Raw genomic sequence first — 18,166 nt, forward strand, 5'->3', positions numbered from 1 at the left:
TTAGGTACTATAGGCTCCGGTGAGTCTTCGATGCATTTTCACAGCTGCTGCAAGAGGGAGAGGAATCAGCAAAGTTGCAGCCTCAAAACCAAAACAATGAGTTGAAAGATACTAAAATGAACAACTCCTTTCACATGCGAACAGTCATGTGATCCAATGATGATGATTGATTAAAGCCGCTTAAAAGACTCGGCTACGATGTTGGCTTAAAAGCTGAGGATTTAAAGTCCACTGACCTTGGAAACAGAAATTCAGAAGAGATTTAATACAACAAATATGAAAGTCATACCTCCATCTGTTCATGGCTACCATGTAATATGATCAAAAGCTCTGGGAACAGCCACTAAATGGACCTTGTGCTGTGTGTAGAACAGACACGTACCTACCTACACGTAGCCTATTACTTAATGTTTGGTATTGTTTATGCTATAATTGTCTCAATGGGACAGTAGTGACTATATTACAGGCTTTCTTCTGTTCCAGTCACATCTGGTATTTGCAAGTACATGAGGCATTTTAAAGTAATAGTTGAATAGTTTGAGAAAAATAAAAAAAAAGATTGTCCTCTGTACACACAGAGAACTACACTTTTTTTAAAAAATGAATTTTTATTCACTACAGTAAAACTCTAGTACAGCATCCAATCTGTTTGGTAATACTGTGCAATATGGTCTGACTGTAATGGTGTATAAATTATCACTAATTACTCTCTTAACATTATAGGGACGGTTACACATATACATATTATCTTATCACTTGTGCTGCTCAAAGAGACAAGAAAAACAAAAAACAACACACACATCTGAAAAACTCAAAAGCTACGTCTCTTTCCAGAAATCATGATGTGGTTACTCAAGATAATCCACACAGTATGTATCACAGATGTCTCTGCAGTGCAATAGTGTATCTGCTCATGGATGAGAGACTAGTAACTAAGCTAATGTCACAGCTCATCCGAGGAGGAAGGCATTAGTGTTACATTTACAACAATCTAGATGGATAAATAACACTACAAGTAAGAACAATATGCATTTTTGATTCTGGGGTGAACTGTCCCTTTAATAATTTATTAATTATGTTTGAATGACAAAGCTATTATAACACATAAATCTCTTGAAGGATCAAAGTCAGGTTCCCTTTGTGTTCATCCTCTCTGCCAGCCAGCTTAGTTTGTCTTTTATATCCAGCTCTTTATTCATTGACATGTTGGGCCTTAACTTGGACGTGTAGTTTTTTGTATCTATTGAAACATTTTCTATGACAGTGTGCTTGACTGACTTCATTGCAATGTATGTCACATGTCACCAACACACATTTCCAGGTAGGTGTGTGTGCACTTTATAGAATGTAACTGTATTAAATTGTGTTTGCAGTTTAAAGAGCCACAATAATAGAAGAAATAGATATGTGTGTGGGTGTGTGTGTGTGCGTGCGTGCATACGTGTGTGCGTGTGTGTGTATTGGAGGGTTTGTTAGTGATCAAAGTGGTGACGGCGCATGACAGGGCCCTCCCATTCAGAGTCCTGAAAAGCAGGTGCGTGACTTCTTCTGACGCAACAGTAAATGTCTCAATGCCAGGACTCTTTTAGCTCTGTAGTGTTACCCTGGAAACACTTGTTCACAGTCGTGTCTGTCAATAAGAGCAATCACAGGTTTAGGACACACCCCGAGGTGCAACTTAACTGGCCAACAAAAAAAGAAAAAAGCTTAAATCTCTTCCATCCACAAAACTTACAGGAAAGTTAGCGGTGTACAGGAATTGTTTAGTGTGATAGTGTCGCAGAATGGGTCGTCTATAATCTGGTGTAAAATCAATGAATGTTTCTGCTCAGGTGGAGGATTTGAAGACGTCATTTTGCCAGGTAGAATGAATGTATGCAATGTTATGCTGTTCAGGTTGACGTTTTAGGGGTGTGCCACATGTGTGAGCTATTGATCCTGGGTGAGAAACACATACTCACACTGAGCTCACACAGCAGTCTGCCAACGGCTAAAGCACAAGTGTTTGAGTTAAAAGAAGAAAATGCTTATCTAATGTGTGTGGTTTGGTTTAGCTTTCAAGTTTGGATTCAGCCTATGGGACGTTATGGTCCATGATAATGAAGCAGAAGCCATGAAAGCTCCGGGCGTTTTTCCTGATGGATCCTCATGTCGGCACACGTTTGATCCCTCTGTCAGGTAAAGCTGTGGTGGGTCTTAATTCCTCAGTTAGAATCATAATTATTGTTCATTAGATTAATCTAGATAATCTATAGCAAAATCTAATTCAGCTTCTTTACTGTTAATGCCTTTATTTGAAGCACTAACCTAATCATTATCTTTCATGTTAATTTTCCTTTTTCATCATATTATCTTCGTTTGTGTCCAATCTTACTTTTCAAGTGCTAAGTAAAGTTACTGTTAGACAATATGTTAAAATATGCCAACCAGCCACCGTCAGCTCACCACCAGCCACCAATTGTCGATGTAGGGGTCCACTCCTCACATAAGTGAGAAAAAGACCAGACCTTTAAAGTAACCCGGTTCATTTCAACTCATTAACGACTCTTTTGGTTCTGTATTTTTAACAACCCCCACCCCACCCGCACCCCCAACACCACCATCCTCAACCATGTGGTGTGCAGTGCTGCTCAGATCATATGAAGGGGCTGAAGAACCCTTTCTATAAATTGATAGGTGGATTTGCTTTTCATTTATCTATAGATGTAGATGTAGATAGATGAACATGTCACTGACATCACAGACATCTACATCTGTAAACTGCAATAAGATAGATAGATAGATGACAGGTAGGTGACAGGTAGATTAAGTCCAGGTGTGTAATTGTGACTGACAGAGGTAGATGAGTTGTAAGGCAGCTCGATCTGTTGGCCACGCATCGTTGTTCCTCTCAGTTATTATCAGTTTTGCAGTTTTTTTTGCTCTGACCTGTCATGAGTTCAGCTGTTGTTGAATAATCTGTTGGACTAGTTTTCTCACTCCCTGAGCAGTACTTTCTATAGTTATTCACTCTGTTCTTCCTCTTTTTCTGTCACCACCATCGCGTCTCAGCATTCTCCCCTGGACACAATGTTTTCATCCGCTCAACTTCCACTGTTTGAATGTTTTTTGTTTATTGTTCTATTCATGGGAACCTAAAATAAAATGATAATGGCAATAGAATAGTTCCAGTATATTTAAAGTCTCTTGTATGGTCCATCAATACCTTAAGGCCTCCTTGCTTACATTGCTGTTATGTGTCGTCACATCTAATTATAATGTACAAGTGAAACATTTTTGGGTTGTTTTGTTTTTTGCAATTATTTAATTTGATCCCTATTAATATTTCTGAACAGCTTGTTTCGGTTTTCACATATGGCTCTTTGTTTCTAGAATCAGTCGACACATTAACTGGCGTTTATCTTTGGATTGTGTTGCTTATCTATCATATTTTACTTTGTGATACACACTGTTATATTTACGTATATTTAAGACACAAAAGCTGGCAACAGAGTTTACAACAGGGCTTCAAACACTGTGGCCCCAGCAAACACTCCATGTGTGTCTACACTGCTCTGTAGGTTTTTAACTATTTGCAATTTCCCAAGGCCGTGATAAAGGTAATGTGTTTGTTCTGTTGTATTGTACTCTGATTAGGGTCAAAGGTGTGTCTCAACATTATTGCATTTGAGTATCTGAGTTGACATTTTTCATTTTTTCAGCAAACTGTGAAATGTGGTTAATTGACAGGATGATCTAAAGCAAATAAGATAAAACCTTTCAGACATATCATTGCGGGAAAGGCTAAAGAAAGCATTCATTATCATGGGTGTGATGGGAAGAAGTATTCAGAGAACTTTTTTGTATGACTCACACTTTCACAACAATAGGTATCGAGAGCTAAATGTCGCTACAAGGCAGATTACACCAGATATTTTCATTTTAGGTTTTAAATGAGTGTATTTGTTATTTTACAGAGTGAAGATGTCAGGCTCACGTGTCAAACATCTACCCTGGCTGCACATACAGCTGCTGGTCGTCCTGCTGGCGACAGGTATAGTGTGACATCAGCAAAGACAGGTTTTAAGAAGAAAAAAGGCTGTTTGCAGACAATGGAGAAGCGGCTTTTGTCACTTTATCTGGACCTACAACTCTGCACATCTATTTATAAACTGTCTGACTTCCCAGTCATTCAGCGTTTGTCATGTAACACACACACACGCACACACACACACACACTCCTTCTTAATCTATACTGTAACCTGTTATTCTAGTCTGATTGCTGTCTGTTCCAGATGAAAGACCACAGTGCAATAGCTTCTTTGTAGAAAAAGGGAGAGAATATGGCAAAGTGGAACAAACAAAAGAAAATTGTGTGACACAACATCTAAACTATTACACTAATTTCCAGTAAAGAAAGTTGTGAAAATCTACAAGATTATATAGAAATTATTCTATATTTTGGATTGTTTATTTATTGAAAATATGTTGATATATTTTATATTTCTGTTTGATTTCAGACCAATTATTGTATACAATCTCCAGAATCATTAAAATCTCTAACAAACCAGTCGACCCCATGTGTGGGATTGTTGTAGGTCACAATAATCATCATGAACTGAAATTAGGATGCTGAAGTTTGAATTTCCACTCATTCATTCTGTGCAAAGTGGAAACTGATTATTCCTCTTCTTCCATCAGGTCAGGCTTCCTGTAATCAAACCTCCACTGTTCCCTCCACTCTCTCTTCTACAACAAATGCACAGGCTCCAGGTAAACTTACAAACTCATCCTTGTCACTGCCGTAGCAATAGAAACACATGAAACTGAGGGAACCAAACATCCATCTTGGCCTGTGACAAACCACAGCTGTCCTTCACAACATTTCCTTTCATCCTCACAGAGCAATTACTGTTCTGTCTGTTCTAATGAGTCACTGGCCAAAAATGAAAACCAACCTGTTGGTAGTCCAAACCTCCTCAGTCCATTCTGCTCTCAGTAGCCAATGAAGACTAGTTTGACATTTGTGGAAATACACACACTTGCTTCCTTGCCAAGAGTTGGATTAGAGGATTGATAGCACTGTCACATTTGGACAATAAATTAAACCTCCACCAGGTTAAGCTGACCTGCAGTTTGAACAATCGTTACATCTATCTCTTGACAAGAAACCAAGGAAAAGTACTTCCCAAAATGTATCTACTTTTAAACTGCTGGGTAGTTTAATCTGCTGTATGATACAGCATCATACTTTTTTAGATGCAAAGTAGCTAGTTACAGCTGTTAAACTAACTATAGCTAAATAAGGAAAGCCTAGAAAGTAATGTAAAGTAGTAAAATGGAGGTGGACCTACTGAAAGTAAAACAAAACTGAAATTCTACAAAGCTGCATGATTAAATGTACTGCGATACTTCACAACAGCTAGAATCATCCCAATCACAGACATATCAGCTTTCGACAAACCACAACTCCTCCTTTGTCACACTGCTCACACCTCGCATAGAAATGTCAAACGCTGTCACACTGCCTGTTGACTGCGAATATATAATGAAGAGAGCATTTCGCTGCAAGAGATGAGCTCTCAGTCTGTGTAAAAATGCATTGAAAAGTACATTTGAAGCTAAAAGGAGGCTTGAAAAAAAAGTGAAGCTGTCCATTAAGATCATTTCCCCAATTATGGAGTGTACTAGTGGGAGGAAAGAAGTTGTATAATGTCCTGAGATGTGGATGTCATCAAGGTTGTTTCAGCTTAGGTTTAGAGACTACAAACTGAAAGCTTGTGTTACCAACTGCTGGCCTGGAGTCTGCCTTGTACAGGGGCGGTGCATAACCTGCATTTTTCAGATGTCCTTGTCTTTGCTGCATTGATTTGACCATTTTTAAAATCTTCTATTGTTCTTTCTTACAGCAGTATACTACTTTGTTGACATTACTGTGAATGTTAATGGAAAGATGAAGAATGAATCAGAAATCAAGGCCTGGGTATGTAGAGAAACCAGTTATGAACTAGTTGCTTATTAGAATAGCAGATATATTACATTCATATGATTAAATGTAATGTAATGAGTATCTTTTTTTCTCAGCTTAACCACATGCTGCAAAACAGCCTGGAGAGCTGCAGGTCTCCCAACCATAACGAAACAACTGTCCCACCCACCTCTCCGCAAACTACATCTGCGAGCACATATGAGACGATTCTCATGACGACAGCATCAGCATCACAAAACTACAACACAACTACAGCGGCAACAACATCACAAAAAGATGGCACAATCACAACGGCAGCATCAACCACATTGAAAAACCACAACACAAATACAGCTGCAACATCAACAGCATTACAAATCTCCAGCGTGGCTACAACCACAGCAAATCAGTTGACCACTGTGGAGGTCACACAGAACGACAGCTCCAAACCATCAAAGAACCCAAATCCCAATTCCAATTCCAAAACTAGTGCAAGCAAGCAGCGCATGGCTAATGAAATCCTCACTGGTGTGACACAAAACAGGTATCACTACAAAATGCTTCTTTTCTGCAGAAAAGCGGAGGAAGTAAACATGAAATCTATGGCTGCTGTGTACTCTAATACTGAACTCCTAATCAAGATAAACTTCAATTTGCATATTTGTTAGTGACAGAAGTCCATATTTTAGGAACCTTCAGTGTGATTTGTTGTGTTTAAAAATCAATTCATTTCAATTTTGATAAACAGCGCCCACTGTGGGCATGAGAGGAACTTACACGATGATGGCATTTCTCCCTCCTTTCCCAACATCCTCCATGGGCCACACAATGCATGTTTTGCTTCCGCCATTAAACTTCTGAAATATTTATCTGTGACACGCTAAAATATGCAGTAATATAATGCCAGTTATACAACTAGATTAAGTTTACTAAAATTAGCCACCGTAGGCTATTGTCTTACATTTTATTCATTTTGTTTCTCACTTTGTGTTTCAGTTGGATCAGTACTGACAATACAACTGGCCTTGTGCAAGTAAGTTACCATTTATGTGTGTCTGAGGGTTAACATACATTTACAGGAGGATCATGTAAATCATGGTTGATTTATGTTTTTAACAGGCAATTGACATGACCTGCATGGAAGATGCAATGCAGTAAGTGTCATAACAAGCTACTAAACTACTATCAAATGACTGAAGTCAAAAACAAAAATGTATTTGTCATCATCTCTGACGTTGTACCTCAGAAACACCAGCTGTGCTGTGATGCTGAAGCTGAAGCACAGCGTACATCCATGTTGCATCCTGCAAACGCTCTGTAGAGCCAGTAAAACTTCCTCTGACATCCAGGTGGTGGGAAGAAAAGCAGACAAAACGAGTGAGTGTTGCATACTCTGAAATGTATAATCACCTGCCAAATAGGTTCCCATAATGCAGTCAACCCTCTGTCAACAGGTCAGCTACAAAGTGAGTGCAATAGCAATCCGCAGGAGGAAAGAACTTGCATTTATAATGGTCAAACAGGTGCATCGTGGTAAGATGGCTTTTTTTTTTCCTCAATTGTAATCCACCAACTTATTTAAGTAATGTCAAAAACAACCTTTTTTTCATATTTTCAAAAAACAAAAACAAACCACGGCAGTATCATCATTATGTAATGTTCTTTCGACAGCGAAGAGTCTGGGCCTGCATATGTGGTTGATCAAAGCAACTTTACTCACTGTGGTGCAGGTATCTTAAGCTTTCCTTACACATCTTCAAAACATAAAGTTTAAGAAAGTATTATACAACTTTGATTTTTTGTTGTTGTTGCCCACCCACAATGTCAAAGTACACACTGCTAATTTTACACTCCTACAGCTGACAGATTTTGAATGTCACATTAAGAGCAAAATGTGAGACAGGTACTGTATAAAGAACTTGTTCACATGGTAAAGCAACATGCTTTGACTTTTGTTCTGATAGATATGGGGAACAACTGCAGCTGCTCTGCTTACTGCAGTGGAAGAGGTGAGTGTTGAATCGCCTCACAAACCCACCAGATTATTATCTAAATAGATCTAGTCTGGATGCTAATTTGATGTTGTTTTTGTTTTGTTTTTAGACGCATACTACACTTTTCAATTTTCAGTAAAAGAGCTCAATATGAACATTTCATATGTCTTGTCCCTGGTAAGTTTATGTGCAGAGACAGAATATCCATGCTGTGTGTAAGTCAGTGTTTAAATCTTGCAGCACAAACTAAAATCTCTCGAATCTTTACAGATTTCAAAGTTAAAACACCTATTAAATTGCTCTCAAAATGCAGAGTGAGTTTTGCAGTTCTTCAAATTTCAAATATTCTTTTTCTACCCTTTCATAAAATTTTAAATAAAGCATAATTTTTGTGATGCTCCTTTGCAGTTGTCCACTGTCCATCGTTGCATCTGAATACAAGGTAATCATATTGCCTACATTTTCACATTGTCTGCTATGATTATTTTGACTGTTTACTAGAGCAGTACTAATCCAAATGTTCTCAAACTATTTTGGCAAAATTATTTAATATGAATGAGAGATTAACGAACACAGCATTTTGATTTGCCTTAAGAAGCCTGCTTGCCTTAAGACTGCTAATTACAATAGAGTTCCAACTGATATTTACTATATGAAATATGACAGTTTATTCATATCACTCACACATTGCACATAATATCATAAGTTTGTCAATACTTCATGCCCAAACAGCATTTTTATGACCTTTTCTTATCTTTCAGTGCACAGTACATTTTGTATATAAAGCATAAATGCACATAACTTGTGATATTTTCACTAAATTGGAAATTTCTTGTCAGGATGCCAATGTGACCTGTGGAATCACAGAAACAAAGTGAGTTTAATCTTAGCAGGAGCTTTGAAAGAACTTTTCTGCGTGCTCATACATCTGTTACATTTTACCAGTGACTGAAATCTGTGATCTTTTCTGATTGTTTCATTTTAGTGTTTTAAGCTGCAGAGGGATTTTAGGCTTTGCCCGTGAAGTTCCTATCTGTTATGTGTCGGCAGCTGTGATGACTGTTTTTCAATCTGAGAAACAAATCAGTTACACCGGGCTAGTGACCCGAGCAGGTGTGTTTATTAGCTGCAGGAACTCAGTTCAGCAAGTCAATTCGCCATTAATTCATGCAGGCAAAAAAATAACTGCAGCGGTGTCTTGTAAAACTTCTCATATGTTTTTTGTCCTCTTCTCACACAGCAATTTGTGGTAAAACGGTCAGTGACGATCCACTGAAATCCCCGCTCACGTTGGTTGAAGTTAACCTAACGCCAGCTACCTTTTGTACGACAATAAAAGAGACTAACATCCTTAAATGGTTTGTATTACCTTCTTACCATCTTCTGGACCAACCTAACAAAATCTTTCCAAACTCAGTGAACATGATAGTCGTGTTTAAATGTTTTAACCCAAGATCTCTCTTTCTTGTAGTCCAAATGGAATCAATGTAGTTGTGCAGCTGGATGAGCAGTGTGTTCAACAGCCATTTACCACATCCAGTCCAAATGTGACAACTGCACCACAAAACACCACCACCACCGTCTCATCTGTAAATGTAACTTCACCCCCACTCAACACAACAGCTGAATCCCTGAATACCACCACCACTGCTGCTAATACCACAGTGACAGCAACACTCAACCCAACAACAACCACTACAAATGGATCCGTCCATGTGACTCCATCAGAAAGTCCAACAACCACCCTATCAGGTCTGTTATCAACATCATTTGTGTACAACATGTACATCATGTTAGCATCATCATAGCATCTATTTTAAATGTTGTTGACTACAGCTGACGCCCAAGCCAACGCATTGCTCGAGCTGACCAGAAATGTGTCCAAACTGAACGCCAGCCAGGTGGCTCAGCTGGTGTCCCAGCTGGAGAATCTTTTGTCGGGCCCAACCGTCAGCCTGGCGCTGGGAAACACCTCCGTCCACATCGTCAGCAATCTGCTGAGTGCTTCTCCTGAGACGCTGTCTGACTCCTCCAACAGGTTACAGATTCATTTATATGACACTGTGTAACACACTGTGTACTGTTAAAGAAGTGGTAAACGGTGGTAGAACTCAGGGGCTTTCCTGTGGCTCAAACTGCATTGTAGCTGAGTGAAACTGGAGTGCAACTGTTCTCCATACCCCATTACAACAAGAACTGAAATATAAAGTTGAATGGGGGTGTTATAGGAGCTTAGTCTACTACAAGCTACTGAGGGGTTTGACCCCGGAGCGACAAGTTGTCCAAATTTTCTTTCTAGATCAGGAATGAGTCCACATGTCTCCATTGACTGTTCCATCATGCGAGGTTTATTCTCGGTGCAACAAAAATGTGTCCATTCATCCTCCCAACATAGAACACCTGTGCCCTAGCGGTCAAAAAACGTTTGCAATTCTGGGGTCACACAACACCTGATGGCCCCAGATTTCTCATTACATATATACCCCTTTATGGCCTGAATGACCACAGCGCCCCCTATGGTACCCACAACAAATACACGGTCACCATGCTTCCCCATAACATTGCATTTGGCTCCTAGAGGGGGATTCTTTGAGTTCACCACACATATGACTGTCAAATAATGGCCTCACAGTGATTTCACTTACTGTTTAATGTTGAAATAACTAACTGGTAATGAAGAAGTGACTAAAATAATAATGACCTGTAAAGCTGCATGTATGTATCTGTTCACCTCATTGTATCATATCTCTTCCTTGTAATGCAGTAGCAGATGTTCTGAGGCCTGGTAGTGGTCTACAGCCCAGGGGTTAGGAGCCACTGGTTATACTGAAGTGGCAAATTCTAAGAATTATTCATATTTTCCACAATACCACTTAATTTCTTTTTTCATCAGGATTATAGGGATTGTTGACACAGTGGCACTGAAGCTGGTCCTTGACAAACAGACTGAGACCCTCTTGTCCCCGGCTGTGGCTCTGTCTGTCAAATCAGTAGATGGCAGTAACTTTCAGGAAACATTTTTTTCCATCTCAGACCCCACTAATGTACAGGTATGTGGCATGAACAGTCCAGTGTATATGAATGAAGTACTGTATAGGTCACAGCATGGCACTAGCCTGTGTAAAGTATAAAGTCACTAACTGCATTCAAGATAACCACTGTATTTTCACTGTGCAATTTTGAAGTCCTTGTATTTTACTTGACTATTTTCATGCCAACAACACATGTTGGGACAGGGGCAACAAAATACACACTAAGTTGTGGAATGACGAACAAAACACCAATCTGGAACACTCCACAGGTAAGCAGGTGGAGTAGTAACAGGTGATAGGATCAGAACTGGGTATGAAAGCAGCATCCTTGGAAGGTTGCATCGTTCAAATGAATGGGGCGAGGTTCACACTTACATATACATGAGTGTATAAAGGATGTTACCACATAGGCTCTGGAACACTTTGAAAAACTGTCGCTGGTAAACAGAGCTTGTTTGTAGATGACTGTGCTCTGTATTTATTTAGATTTGTATCTTTTCAAACAGGCAGTGAAGAGTTAAGAGTCAATAACTCTGGGCCAACTTAAAACTGACATTTCTTTAAGCACTTTCTGCACATGGAAAGCACGCCCTGAAGCATTAAAGAGCTTTGTTGTAGTAAACAGACGTTTTGCATAGCAGAGACGTTGTCACATCACAGTATGAAAGCACATGTGTAATAATTAATGACATGAATGAAGGTTGATAGTTTCTTTCTATTTCGGCGCACAAGTTCCAAGGCTCTGGTATTTATTCCATGTGTGTTTCATCTGCTATGACAGATAAAATTGTCTTCTGTACGAAAGTGTCTTTTGCCCAAATGTTTCAACATAACATGTGCATGAACACAAATTACAAGGAATTCACTCCAAAATTTCTTATATCGGGGAAAAAAAGACCCGCATTAATAAATAATCTGGTCTTTGGCTACATTCTGTGTATTCTACAAGCGATGGTTGTTGCTTTCTCTGCACGACAACATTGAATAAGGTGAACTAGGTCAGAGAGTCTTCCAACCCACTTCCTTTCGTCACAATGACATTTTTATTTTTATGGTTTTATCCAAAAGATTACACTTGTTTTTGTCCATGTAGCACCCTTTTCAAGAACTGAGTTGAGCTATTCCAGCTTAGCAGCTTAGCCATTGCAAAGTTAGTGGCCTCTGACAGACTGATGTCAGTTGCCCCAAATAAAAAACAGTTTTTAGAAATCTATCTTAATGAAATCGAGCTGTTAAGCCCATGTGCCTCTTGGTTCATGTTGCATGTGTGTTGCAGGTCCGTGGGGATTCCAGGAGCAGAAGGAGTGTGAGAAATGACTCCTCCATCCCTCAGGGCTCCATCAGGCTGCCCCCGACTCTTACACAGAACCTCACTTCAGAGGAGCAGCAGCTGGTCTCCAGAGTTCAGTTCAATTTCTACCAGAAGAGCACAGTGTTCCAGGTCTGTAGATTCAGCAAACGTCCCCATTCAAAACCAGACATGCACTATAGTTAGCTAAGAAGAAACAAAAATGTGTTTCTTTTATCCTGTGTGGTTTCATTTTTATATCACTGATTTAGTGCTTGAAAAGAAATTGCTTGACAACATTTTAAATTACCTACTGAAAAGCTTGTCTTGTCTTGTGTTGTCTCTAAATGGACATGCAGGACAAATCTCTGATAGAACAGAGACTCAACAGTGGGATCCTGGGTGCAAGTGTGGCCAACCTGACAATCACAGGACTGCAGGACGACATTGTAATTCACCTGAGGAACACAGAGCCCATTCCAGTAAATCCATTTTCAGAATACAAAATATAGACATAGGCCACAAAGATGCTGTAAGAGTAGTAGCTATCGCTAATCATGGTGTACATTTATATATATTATGAACTGATACAACCTCTTGTGCCTCTGCCAAACTACAGGATAATTTTGAGCCTAAATGTGTTTTCTGGGACTTCACATTAAATAGTAAGTTTCTTTTAACAATGTCTATATGATTTAATTGAATATAAACAAACAAAAATGAAAATTTGGCTTATTTGTGTTTTCTCCTGGCAGATGGATCAGGTGGTTGGAATACAAGTGGCTGTTTTGTCCGAAACAGCACAGTCAATGAGACAGTTTGTAGCTGCAACCATTTAACCAGTTTTGCTATCCTGCTGGTGAGAAGATGATCATTTTTCAAGTTTTTTTCATATTTCTGATGAAAACTGATCCGATAATAGTTCTAATCCTGTAGTTGTAAATACCATTCCACTCTGCTGTAACCTCTCTCTGTTTTGCATTCTTCTTTTTCTTGCAGGACCTCTCCAGACAGCCAATAACTAGTCGTATCCAAGCCACCATCCTCTCCTTCATCACATATATTGGCTGTGGAATCTCTGCCATCTTCCTGTCTATCACACTGCTCACCTACTTGGCCTTTGGGTGAGAGTTGTAAGATTATTTACATGCATCCAACATGGACAACAGGCAGGCAGCTCTGTTTCCTGAGAATTTTCTTCTTCTTTTTCTTTTTCTTCTTCTTCTTCTTCTTCTTCTTCTCCTTCTTCTTTTTCTTCGTCTTCTCTGTATTCCTACTAGGAATGTGGTAGGAATTATGAAGTCCATCAATTTGTTTTGCTCAAAAACTGTCTAACTACTACTCAGTACTCCCAACTCAGTAAAGCAGCAGGATTTGCTGTCTGCCAGGATTTGAACGTCTGTGTCTGTTTTGATTCTCCCACTAGAGGTCTGTACTAGGAAGCAAATAAATCAACACACTCAGGATTTTATTGCCTGGCTCCATTAACACCAAACTACACAACAACTAAATGACAACATATGTTAAAACACACATAAAATATTATTTTGCCCCTCAGACTGCTGTTTATTACCACTGGAGTTCACTTGCATGCTGTAATAACGAATGTGCAAAATTCACAAAAACTAGAGCGAGGCAGATATTTTCCCACAGCAGTTTTTACAGCTCACTGAGATCTTCTGTGTTGTCTGAACTGTTTGAACCCTGCAGAAAGTTGCGTAAGGACATCCCATCTAAAATCCTAATCCAGCTGTGCCTGGCTCTGCTGCTGCTGAACCTTGTCTTCCTGGTGGATGCGTGGCTGGCGCTCTACCCAGACGCTGTGGGTCTCTGCATCTCCACTGCTTGGTTCCTTCACTACTTCCTGCTGGTTACTTTCACCTGGATGGGACTTGAGGCCGTCCACATGTACTTGGCCCTTGTGAAAGTCTTCAACAGCTACATATCACACTACATGGTGAAGTTCTCGCTGGTCGGCTGGGGTATCCCGATGATTGTGGTCATTATTATCATTGCGATTGACAAGAATAACTACGGTCTTGTCTCTTATGGGAAGTTTCCTGATGGCACGAGTGACGACTTGTGAGTCTGCAGTTACAAGTACATTATCTGACACAAAACTAAGAATTTTCCACAAATATCAAGATACATGAACGGCAAAGGTGAACAGCCATTGTCAAGGGTGAACAAACATTCATTTCATTCCCTCCCATCTGTGTTCTCTCCCACAGCTGCTGGCTGAAAAATGACATTGCCTTCTATGTGGCAGTGGTGGCCTATTTCTGCGTCATTTTTCTGTTCAACCTCATCATATTCATTGTGGTGTTGGTGCAGTTATGTAGGATAAAGAGGCAGAACCCTCACAATGCGCTTCACCGCACCACGCTGCAGGATGCACGCAGTGTGGTGGGGATAACCATCCTCCTTGGTCTCACTTGGGGCTTTGCCTTTTTTGCCTGGGGTCCCCTCAACCTGCCATTCATGTACCTCTTCGCCATATTTAACTCCTTGCAAGGTGAGTTAACTCATTTTACGTGATAGTGGGTCCATTAAAATCTGGCTACAGTAATTTTGTAATTGTGACGGCTTCCCAGCAACAATTACATGTTACAACATCGACTTTTTTTTTGTTGTGCACAAGATCACTCCCTGACATGTACTTGGATGACTCTACCCAGACCACACAGTTAGAAAAAAACCCAAAATGTCTATGTATATAAACATATATGTCAGTATTTCCCAGTGATTTTTTTTTTTAGTAGGCACTCTTGAATGTTGTCTGTACATCGTTTTGTGCAACTAACAATTTGCAGCAGTTCTGAGCTTGTGTTTAAAGCTTGGCCAAAATAATAACATTTTAGTTTGGGGAAATATCCCTACAGTAATATAAGGGAAAAAAAAACTCTTACTGTGAGTCCAAACAACCCATGGGTACTGAGGCCATCTGTCCTACATTGACCCTGACTGGGTCAAAGTTTAACCCAGAAATTTTTATTTTGGTGTCATCACTGTTATCAGTTTGTTTTACTAAAACTGGGAACATGCCAACACTTTACAATGAAGTCTGACAGGGCAAGAAATGTCATCAGATGGGTCGTAAACATGCCAGCACTTTAGCCAGATTATCTAAACCAAATGGTTTTGAGATAAAACTGAAAGTAAGCACACATGATGCAAATGTCAGTAGTAATCCCTCTCTGGATAAGAATATGTGTGTGCATACAACTTCAGTAAGTGCAGAAGGTCTAAGCTGAAAGAGAAGAGATGTTCCATGTTTACAGTGGACCATTTAGATAAGTCACATTTCTTTTCTCAGCAAGAAGATTAGACATCTTACCTGTTGTCTGTTGCAGGTTCAGACAATGACTAAATGACTTAAAATACTATAGAGAAACTGTGTGTGAAGTATTGTGTATATAGACCAGGGCCATTTGATAAGTTTAGTTATGGTGTGTTCCTTCCCATATATATTATCATTTCTGACTCAATTACATGCATGGAGCTGACAAATGAGCATGACCCACCTTTGCAGCCGCTGATTTAATTCCTTTCGTTTCATTCATTATTTTTTCATAGGCTCTAAAGTTTCCATCTATGTCCTTTACCTCGATGTCTGAACTCATGCTTCTCTACTCTGTATTGTTTTGTGTGTCTGTTTTGTAGGTTTCTTTATATTTGTGTTCCACTGTGCGGTGAAGGAAAACGTGCGGCGGCAGTGGAGGACCTACCTGTGCTGCGGCAGGATGAGGCTAGCAGAGAACTCAGGTCAGAGATTGTCACTTTACAATTCATTTACCCACTCATGTACCCGTCTGCTTGGCTTCTAATTCCACTGAATAAGGAATTTTTTTCCTTCAGCGTAAAAGAATCAAGTGCATTAGATGTGTGACGATAGTGATTAATTACACATCATATCTCTGGATGACTATGTTACATTGAGCTTTTCTTTTCACAGAATGGAGTCGCACTGCAACACAGAAGACTGCGAAGAAGTCATCAGTGACCAGACTAACATCTCTTCATTCCTCAAAGTCCAACAACTCATCCAGCTCCTCTTCTTTCCTTGTCAGCGAGTCTTCAGAGCAGATTAATGGTATTGGTGAGTAAAGACAGTCTGCCATTGATTTGATTTATTGATTATCAGACTATTGATTCTTACATACTCTATAAACTCTACGTTGGTCTTAAAGCAGGATTTAATCAATCTGCCAGATTATGTCAAACACAGATTTTATATTTTGCTGCAGCTTTTTGAATGTGTCTTTATGTTTTTACGGTTTAACATGCGTTTGATTTAATGTTTAATGAGTGCTCACTGGCATAAAATTTTGAACCAGGAAACCAGTGGACTGCAATATCACCATGTAATAATACAACATTAATATGTTAGTATATTACCACAGAGGCAACATTCAATGAATACTGTGACACACTGAGAGCACAAAAAGTTAAATGCTGCTTTTTAAAAACATTTTGTGTTGAAACAGAAAAAAAACAAGCAAATTTCTGATCAGTTTTTGCAATGCTTTTACAAAAACAGTTTACTACTACTTTTATTTATGAGAGCTAATGCTTGTGTTACAGGTAGCCCATTTGAGGACAGAGCAATCACAGCTGATGAAGACCACAGGATGGATGTGATCCTCAATGAGATCAACAGGCAGCACAGAAACCAATAAGCACTCTGATCCAAAAATGACAGAACAGACTGATTAATGGCTTTTATTCTGAAATGTTGCATATAATATAATGTAAATGTAATTTAGTAACTTAATTACCGTCCGTCTGAACATCATGTGTATTATTTGATTTGTAATGGGACAATGAAAACCTACATTAAACATGCACTTTTCCTAAATATTTGTGCAGTGAGGCTGAATATTCGTTTGTACAGAAATATCATCACTATAAGCATTCATGTTCCAAAAATACTGTGCATACTCTGATCTTGACTCAACAGACTGGTATCGGTCCTGTCTAACATGTGCTAGGTTCAATATGGCCAGAGGAGGTACTCTTGTACTGTCTGTCCCATTATAGTCATATCTCAGGTGTCTGTCTCAAATGTTAAACATCTGCCTAAAAAAGACGAGTGTTGGCTTTGTTTGTTTGTTTGTTTGTTTGTGAAATAAGCCACACACACAGTTTAAAAATTGTATTTGTACTTTTTTGTATGTTTGCCATTTTGTATTGTTTGCACATGTAAATCAACTAGACTGTGTACAAAAGACTAACTGTCTCTTTCATTCCTTTGGGAAAATGACTGCCTGAAGCCTGGATAAGTTCCCAGAACATGCAAAACATTTTCTTCCACAGTATGGGACTGAACATACAAGTATGTCACAGGCATTACCATTATGGAATGGGATCCATATTGGCTGACCACATGCAATTTTAACATCCTGCATTGTGTTTTACAACTTGGTGCTTTTAACATTTCAAATATATCTGTGGCTTTGACATCACTAGAATGATTGAAGCAGGGATATAGTTGTGCAAACTCAAAAGAATATGGGACATGGGTTTATGTGTGTATTGGGGGGGGGGGGGGGGCAATGACCCATTAGTTATAGTCTGGTTATTTATCATGCAGTACAAAGGGTGCTGGCGAACTGAAAGATGAAGGAGGGTAAAAGTAAGCAAGTTGTTAGTTTATCAGCAGATGTACAGTATGGGTTACAGTTGGTCAGTTAATAAAGACTACAGCTTGTCAAGATAAGTGTGTTGTTTTCCTGCTGCTGGAAAGGTGACGATATGATGTGGACAGGAAAGACTAACTGCCAAAATAGATTATTATAATTATTATTTTTAATTACAGTTACATAATGTAATTTATGCTGCTATTAGACAGATCAGTTGATACCACTGCATAGCAAACATTTCAGTGAAAATGTTGTTTTTGACA

At 39.2% G+C, this 18,166-nt stretch overlaps 1 protein-coding gene across 2 annotated transcripts; it reads left to right on the forward strand.

The window, feature by feature from the left end:
- The first annotated feature begins 1,707 nt into the window (after positions 1-1,707).
- On the forward strand, positions 1,708-17,491 carry LOC124071082 (adhesion G-protein coupled receptor G2). Of its 2 annotated transcripts, XM_046411516.1 has the most exons (31): positions 1,708-1,862; positions 2,055-2,178; positions 3,957-4,033; positions 4,681-4,752; positions 5,889-5,962; positions 6,064-6,491; positions 6,944-6,980; positions 7,067-7,101; positions 7,194-7,324; positions 7,402-7,480; positions 7,619-7,677; positions 7,912-7,956; positions 8,051-8,118; positions 8,212-8,255; positions 8,350-8,383; positions 8,781-8,815; positions 8,927-9,054; positions 9,182-9,299; positions 9,413-9,693; positions 9,778-9,979; positions 10,835-10,991; positions 12,250-12,414; positions 12,621-12,743; positions 12,881-12,926; positions 13,017-13,120; positions 13,261-13,385; positions 13,972-14,343; positions 14,493-14,776; positions 15,925-16,026; positions 16,217-16,360; positions 16,846-17,491. In XM_046411516.1, the coding sequence occupies exons 2-31, from the start codon at positions 2,087-2,089 to the stop codon at positions 16,938-16,940; spliced, it is 3,756 nt and encodes a 1,251-aa protein (XP_046267472.1). In that variant the 5' UTR covers positions 1,708-1,862; positions 2,055-2,086; the 3' UTR covers positions 16,941-17,491. The 2 variants fall into 2 exon arrangements, with proteins under 2 accessions (XP_046267472.1, XP_046267471.1); XM_046411515.1 differs by lacking the exon at positions 1,708-1,862 and having other exon boundaries at positions 1,953-2,178.
- Positions 17,492-18,166: the final 675 nt, after the last annotated feature.

This window comes from Scatophagus argus, chromosome 14, assembly GCF_020382885.2.
Source record: "Scatophagus argus isolate fScaArg1 chromosome 14, fScaArg1.pri, whole genome shotgun sequence".
NCBI lineage: Eukaryota > Metazoa > Chordata > Actinopteri > Scatophagidae > Scatophagus > Scatophagus argus.

What these genes read in the sequence shown, in the direction of transcription:
- LOC124071082 (XM_046411516.1), top strand. Translation starts at nt 2,087, where the DNA reads ATGGTCCATGATAATGAAGCAGAAGCCATGAAAGCTCCGGGCGTTTTT. An exon ending in CCAGTTTTGCTATCCTGCTG is followed by an intron (nt 13,121 to 13,260) that starts GTGAGAAGATGA and finishes TTTTTCTTGCAG; the next exon opens with GACCTCTCCAGACAGCCAAT. An exon ending in AGAGCAGATTAATGGTATTG is followed by an intron (nt 16,361 to 16,845) that starts GTGAGTAAAGAC and finishes CTTGTGTTACAG; the next exon opens with GTAGCCCATTTGAGGACAGA.